We start from the raw sequence: 6,680 nt of genomic DNA on the forward strand, positions 1-6,680 counted from the left end.
TAAAAAAAAATTGGTTTTGCTGCTTACTGACTTTGAAAATTAATAAGCAGAGTAGATCTTCTTTAATTGACTAACCATTGTATTCTGTTCACAATGTATTTAGCAAGTCTGTGAGTATTTGGTAGTTTCGTAGCAGTTTGTGTGTGTGTTTATTCTCTGATTTATTCTCTGAGAAGCACTGGTAGAATCAAATTACTTAAGTAGTTTTAGAAACTCGGCAGTGATCATGGATGCTTTTCTTAATAAAGCTCAACAAAGAGGAAACCTCGATATTGACACAGTGCTGGACTTTGTATTTTGATTAGTCCATGCCCATGGGGAATGAAGCTACCAAAGAATATGTTTGTGTGCTGTAGGAATTTTGAGTTCCTGTATAAAGACAGTGTGTACTGCTGTGACTTGCTGTGTGAGTGGAAGGTTGACCTGAGGCTTGAAATAAATAACAGATACTAATCACTGAGGTAAAAATAAACATGATATTGATTTTTTTTTTTTTTTTTGGTTTGGTTAGTTGTTTTTTTTCTTTGGCATGGAACTTGCAATTTTTTTTTTCCAAGTAGGCTTCCTCTGAAGCTGACATTGCTGTTACATTGGTCAAGTGTTAACAGTAGTTATTTTTCCTTTATTGATTCAAAGCTTATTCAAAACATGATTCAAAGCTTATTGAAGTCGGAGAAACTAGTTTTATTATTGAAGACTATGTTTGGGGTGGGTTTTTTTTGAGTTATAGCTCATCATTATAGACTCATTGGATGATGTGTTTATTGCATCATAAGGTCTTAGGCTTCTGCCCACAGTCCTATCATCCACCTACAAATCCATGGCAACTAAGTATGGAAGTGCTTTGAAGCATCAGCCACTTCACCTCCTCCAGTCTAATTCTGACTGGACAGTGCCTGCTATACTGTAAGAGCAACAGCAGATATACTCAGTTGCTAATACTCTTCCCTCATGTCTGCCCTAGACTGGCATACTTCTGGAACCATACTTGTTTGTATCCTTTGCATTTTCCACCAATTTCTCTATCTGAAGATAAGGATTTAAAATTTTTTAAAAAATATTTTATTTGGCTTTCATTCTCACTTTGGGGAATGTAAATTTAGTTGCCATGTTGGTTTTCATTTGAAGGGGGACAGCAATAACACAGAGTTAGCAGATACCTTTAAGCACTCACTTGTTTGCCTACATGATGCGTGTGTGGTACTTCCCTGAACAAAAATGGGAACAAAGTGGTTTGTTAAGTGTTTCTTCCTCAAATGAGGAATTGCTGCTGCCATCTGAGAGCTGTCCATCCTTGCCCCGTGTTCACCCATGCAGCCCTTCAGGATGGTGTTGGCAGATTTGGAGCTCCCCCCAGATGCATCATAAGCCAGTTCTTGAAACAGCTGTCGAGAACAAACAATGAGCACTCGTTTAATGAAGATTGAATGGATGGATTTGACTTAGTTTCTGATCAGAAAAGTGGCAGCAAATAGATGGCAGTGGGTGGGGGCAATGAGGCACTTTCCTTTTGGTCTTGGCAAGCTATTAATTAATCTCAAGATGTGGCATGAAATAAAATCCCAAGTAATATCCTAAGTATTTGATCATATAGTGGCTCCAGTTGACTCCAGCAGGACTAATGCCTTGAGTAAACCTTAGCTGTCAGAGATTCAAAGCGATTTAGGAAGTCTTCTGTGTATGCCAAGATATATCAGCCTTTGTTTTTGTGTAAACTTGAGGGAAAAGGCTTTGTATTGGTTTATCCATTTTTATGGATTGAAATTTGCGCTGATAAGTGCTGGACTTACTTTGATATCCATGTTTTGTATCTAATTTATTTTGGTTCTGTGGTCCCAAAGGAATTAAAATATGTAGGAATACTGACTTGCTGTATCAATACAGTCAAAACTATAGGCTTTTCTAAATAACAGTGTTCCCAAAGTGTTCCAAATAACTTGTTTTTGGAAAAACTCATGTAATACATCATCTGTCTAAAACTTTCATTTAACTTGTAAACTTGGGGAGAATATACAACAAAGAAAATTGCTATAACTATTAAATTTTGATTTTTAATGGCCATGTTATCAAAGCATTTTAATGCTGTGAGTTAATAAATAATAATGTTCCTTTTGTGGGGTAGGCACATGATATCCATTAATTCTTTGCAGTGAAGAAACACTACAAGATTGAACTGCATTCTTTAAAATAGAATAGGTCTCATTGTAATCAGTTTCTCTTTTATTGCATAATTCACCCTGACTGTTTAAAGCAGCTTTGTAGTCAGTAATTGGGAGAAGCCTCTTTCCTTTTACATACCTATTCATTTTTTTGCTTCTGGAATAACAGTTGTTTAGTAAATCAAATAACTAAATTAAAGTTTCTTTCTATACTTTGCTTATGTTTTTAGTAGACCTCTTCCTTAAAGACAAGATAACTTGTTTTTTCTCAAACTTGTTTTTAATGTCTGGAAATGGAAACCTTTTTGTAATATCCAGCTAACAAAAAAGAACGAGTTAAGCTTGTACCTATTTTCTCCAACCCCTGTTCCTTTCCACTGATGCAAAAAACTGTGATGGTCACAACTTGACTGGGGGGGATTTTGTGTCAGGTTTTCCAACCCATTCTCTGTCCTGCAGTTTGCTGACCTGAGGAGCCTTAGCTGAAAGGTTCTGAAAAAAAGGGAGTGGTGTTGGATTGGGGAATACTCCCTTTATTGCCTCTGCAATACCTTATGGTGTATATAAATATGAAAGCAGTTATTGAACAGCTGGGGGTTTTTTCATGAAAACCCATTCTCTCATGAATCATCTTTCTCTGGTATTTTTTGTGTTGTCTGTATCATATATATGAAGAAATTTTTGCAGTTTTGATTGACTTCCTTTTATTTTTTCTTTTCAGAGTGAAGGAATTAGTTTTCTCATCATGACCTCAAACAACAGAGTACAACATTCAAAGAAGCTGCTTGGCATATACCTTTTTGTTTATTTGTTTTCTTGGTTTTTGTTTTTGGGAACTGAAGCTGCTTAACGTTTACTTTTTATTGTTGTTAGTGGTGGTCCTAACAGTTGCATAACTGTTGTGGGCTAAACCTTACAACAAATCTGGGAGGAAGGGAAGGCAACCTGCCTGACTCATTACCTGTCCATGGCATCTATGTTATCATTTTGCTGCTGTTTCGACAGAAGTTGGAGATGCTCTTTAAATCATAGGAACTTTTCTGCCGGCCTCTTTAACTAATGGCCAATGCCTTCATTTTCTTTTTCTTCAAAGACAAACTGTATTTCTTCTCTGGCATATTAGGGGATTCTGTAACACCTGCTGAAGCAGCAAGATCTGGTATTTACTGGCATAATTTCAAGCCTACGACAGTACTACCTCAGTTCAAAGTAAAGCCGGATTTGCAGTGTTGGTGTACGACAGGAGCTCCTTTATCTCTGTGCTGAGTTTCTCAAGAACGGTCGCCAGCCTTACTGAACTTGCAACTTGTACAGCTGCTGCTGCTGCTGGGTTTTGAATCACTAGCTGCAGGGTGTACTTCTCAGACAAAGCCTAAACAGGGCACTGAAAAGTCTAAAATGGGATGAAACTCTGTGAATCAGACTTGGACAGAGGATTCAGAGTAGTTAAGAAGTATAAAATATGTAACTGAAGCAACATAAGTTAAAAACATCAACCTGTATTAGGGGTATCTCTGTACCTTTGACACACTTGTTTAATCCTCTCTATGTAGGTGTTTATGTAGGTACTTCAGATTGCAAAAGCCTTTTCTTCTATTTACAAGCTCACTTTTGTCAGCTAACTGTTCTTAGCTGCATTTCTTGTAACCAAAAATCCACATAAGCATGCTAGGAATGCAGGGATGATAATGGGTATCAGGCAGATTCAAGAGCTAATGTTAACACAGTATTATCTTGCCATCTATAGAGTCCTGATACTTGCCTTTTACCAAGAAAGCACCATTGTAGCTGCAGGCACTACTACAGGGAAGAAGAACCATTGCAGTCACTCATCCTGAGTTCTTTTCAAGGCTAACTCTGCATCACATTTCCAGTGGCCTGAAAATCTGAGTGGTGTGGCAGCAACTGTCACAAAAGTCGCATACAGCTGTTGCACCAGACTAGCAGAATGTCATGCCACCTTGTTTCTCCTTTGCTTCAAGTGTTTTGTGTACATTTTAAGGGTACCCCACCAGTGCCTGCTCTGATAGACATGTAAGTATTACTAAGTTATGAGTTATGTGAGGCTCATTCATATTTTTTTTTTCTTTAATCATTGTGATTGGTGGAACCTGTACTTCACTTTTGACAATGCATTAGCTTCTTTTGGGATTTTTATTTTTTCCTGAGGAAGACAAGAGTCAATGTCTTACAAATACAATGAACGGCAATGCAGTCTTCCTGCTTACATGCTGAATTTTTAGAACTGAGGATTGTATTACAAGACAAAGATGAATGTAAACTAATTCCTTCCCTACTCCATGGCATACTTCATTTTTCAGTGTAATTTTTGGGGTCTTAAATCACAGCAAGGCATAGGTTAATACAATATTAGATCTAAAATCAATTTAAATATCTGATCTGATAGAGTTTTTCTCTTATACTAATGCTATAAATGGTTCTAAGACATTCTAAAATGCTGCTTGTTCAAATCTGGAACTAAAAAATCCTGCATACCTTTGATATTTTCTGTCTGACCCCTCTCTGCCCCCCACCAGCACTGAGTGTGGTACCTGCTGAATTCAGTGTTTTGAACGCCTCTATTTTCAAATATCCCTCTGTATCAATTAAGAAATCATGCCACTAAAACAAATGGCTAAACTGCATACAGTGACTTAAAAAAAAAACAACTTGACAAAATAATAAACTATTCTCTATCCTGTATATTTCACAAAGGCATATGCAATACTTACATTCTTAATTTAGTTTACAGAATGGAACCAAAATGTATAAATGTTATGTTTGCTAAAACTTCACAATGTATATTGGGTCTTTGTACATTTTGCCTGACTTACCTTAAATTTAAAATATTTTTTGCTATATAACCTTAACAGTTATTAAGCAGTGTTTTCTTTTTGGGTACGTATTGTTTCTGGATATCAAGATGTTAATTATATTTCTTGCTATTGTGATATGACAAGAGACTTAACTTATCTTGCTGTGTCTTCCAATGTACACGCTGTATATAAGGATAAATGTGATGCTGCTGGAGACCAGAATAAATGGAACTAGAGTAGTGTATTGTATTTAGTCTGTATTGTTCATGGATGCTCTCCTTAATAGCCATATGCAATAAAATACATTATTTATGAAAGAAGTAAAGTATTTGTGTGCCTATTTTCTCTAGGGATGAAGTGGATTTTTCTGGTTGTTTACATAAAATTAGTTTTTTCCCTCTTTTGATTGAAAACATGCTTTCTGTGAATGAATCTTACTGCACTGCATATACTTGCTTTGCTTTTAATTCCTGAAACATCATGAAATAATTTAAAATCTTGTTTAAGTATAAAATAATTGGTTTTATAAAAGTGAATTTTGTGTATTTGAGGAAATAACTAGGAGCTGAAATCATCCTAATTTTTAATTCCAGTTTTAAAAGTGAGTGGCAGATTGTGGGAGTCCTTCTAGCAGCCTATGTAGTGAGAACAGGCTTGCCCTATAGAAGCTGTGTAGTCACTTCTGCTGGTACAAGGAGAGTGGGAACCTAATGCTGTTTGGAGTTATCTCCTGCTGCTGGTTTGCACGTGGGGAACCTGGGCTGCAGTCTGAGACACCACGGGGTCACTGTAGCCTGATTTGGTCAGTAGGAATGTCTCTTACAGCTGACAGCAGACCCTTTTTCAGTGTTCCTTGCACCCAGGAAAGTGATGGGTGTGGGTCAGGCTCCTGACAGGGAATGTGGCAGTGAGGGGCCGGGGACACCAACAGCAGCTTCATAAAAAGCTTGGTGTCTGTTTTGCAGCAGTCTTGGTGAGAACTCCTTTGTTTAAGCTCAAGAGTGTCTGAGTGACATATCTTTGATCAGATGCAAGGAGGAGACATGATCTCACTGTCTTTCGTGTTTAAACTCATTTGAGGTGAAGTCCTGCCTTGGGATATGTATGCTATATTATGTTATGTATGTATGTTATGTTCTTCTGGCCACATCTGCTGTTAAGGGGCTGGTACTTTCGTGGTTGGCTGATGTTTTGGGGATGGTTCAAGAACCATACTGTACACCTTGGCCCTTAAAGGGCAAAACCTGGCTCACTGTGGTGAATTCCTTCCTCTGAAAGTGGCTTGAATGGAAAAGAGCAGTTCTCTTTCTTGCAGCAGTAGGATCATCCTGTGGCTGCTGAAATGTCCATATAAGCCACTTTGTGGCTACAAAGTGCAGAAATAAATGGAAATGCTCCCCCAAGAGAACGTTCAGTTCCCTCTCTCATCTGTCCTGACCTTCTTGTCTGTAGGCTTTTCTAGGCGAGAGAAAATGGGACATTGAGTTTTGTAGTGCCTACATCCTTGGCAAGAAAAAGCAATTGTTTCAGTCTTTGAAATTGCTCTGGAGAAGTGCAGGTATCCAAAAGAACTTCCTCATTTTTCTGCTGTCAGCAGGATATGAGAGTGGTACCTTACAATACCATAGAAGAACAATGTCTTTGATAAGATATCTGGAAATCCAGTATCAGATTCTCTGGAAGGTACAATTTCTGATAAACAGAA

General features: G+C 37.6%; 1 protein-coding gene across 2 annotated transcripts in view; it reads left to right on the forward strand.

Annotated features, from left to right (window-relative positions):
* IRS2 (insulin receptor substrate 2) overlaps nucleotides 1–5,292 on the forward strand; it is a 28,982-nt gene extending 23,690 nt beyond the window's left edge. For both annotated transcript variants that reach the window (XM_041472506.1, XM_041472508.1), the window contains one exon: nucleotides 2,881–5,292. Coding sequence is in view for 1 of the 2 variants with exons in the window: in XM_041472508.1 (XP_041328442.1) it covers nucleotides 2,881–2,885 (5 nt within the window). In the remaining variant the exon portion in view is untranslated. The remainder of the gene's footprint in view (nucleotides 1–2,880) is intronic.
* The last annotated feature ends 1,388 nt before the right edge of the window (nucleotides 5,293–6,680 follow it).

This window comes from Pyrgilauda ruficollis, unplaced genomic scaffold (assembly GCF_017590135.1).
Source record: "Pyrgilauda ruficollis isolate IOZ18807 unplaced genomic scaffold, ASM1759013v1 scaffold29, whole genome shotgun sequence".
NCBI classification, from domain to species: domain Eukaryota; kingdom Metazoa; phylum Chordata; class Aves; order Passeriformes; family Passeridae; genus Pyrgilauda; species Pyrgilauda ruficollis.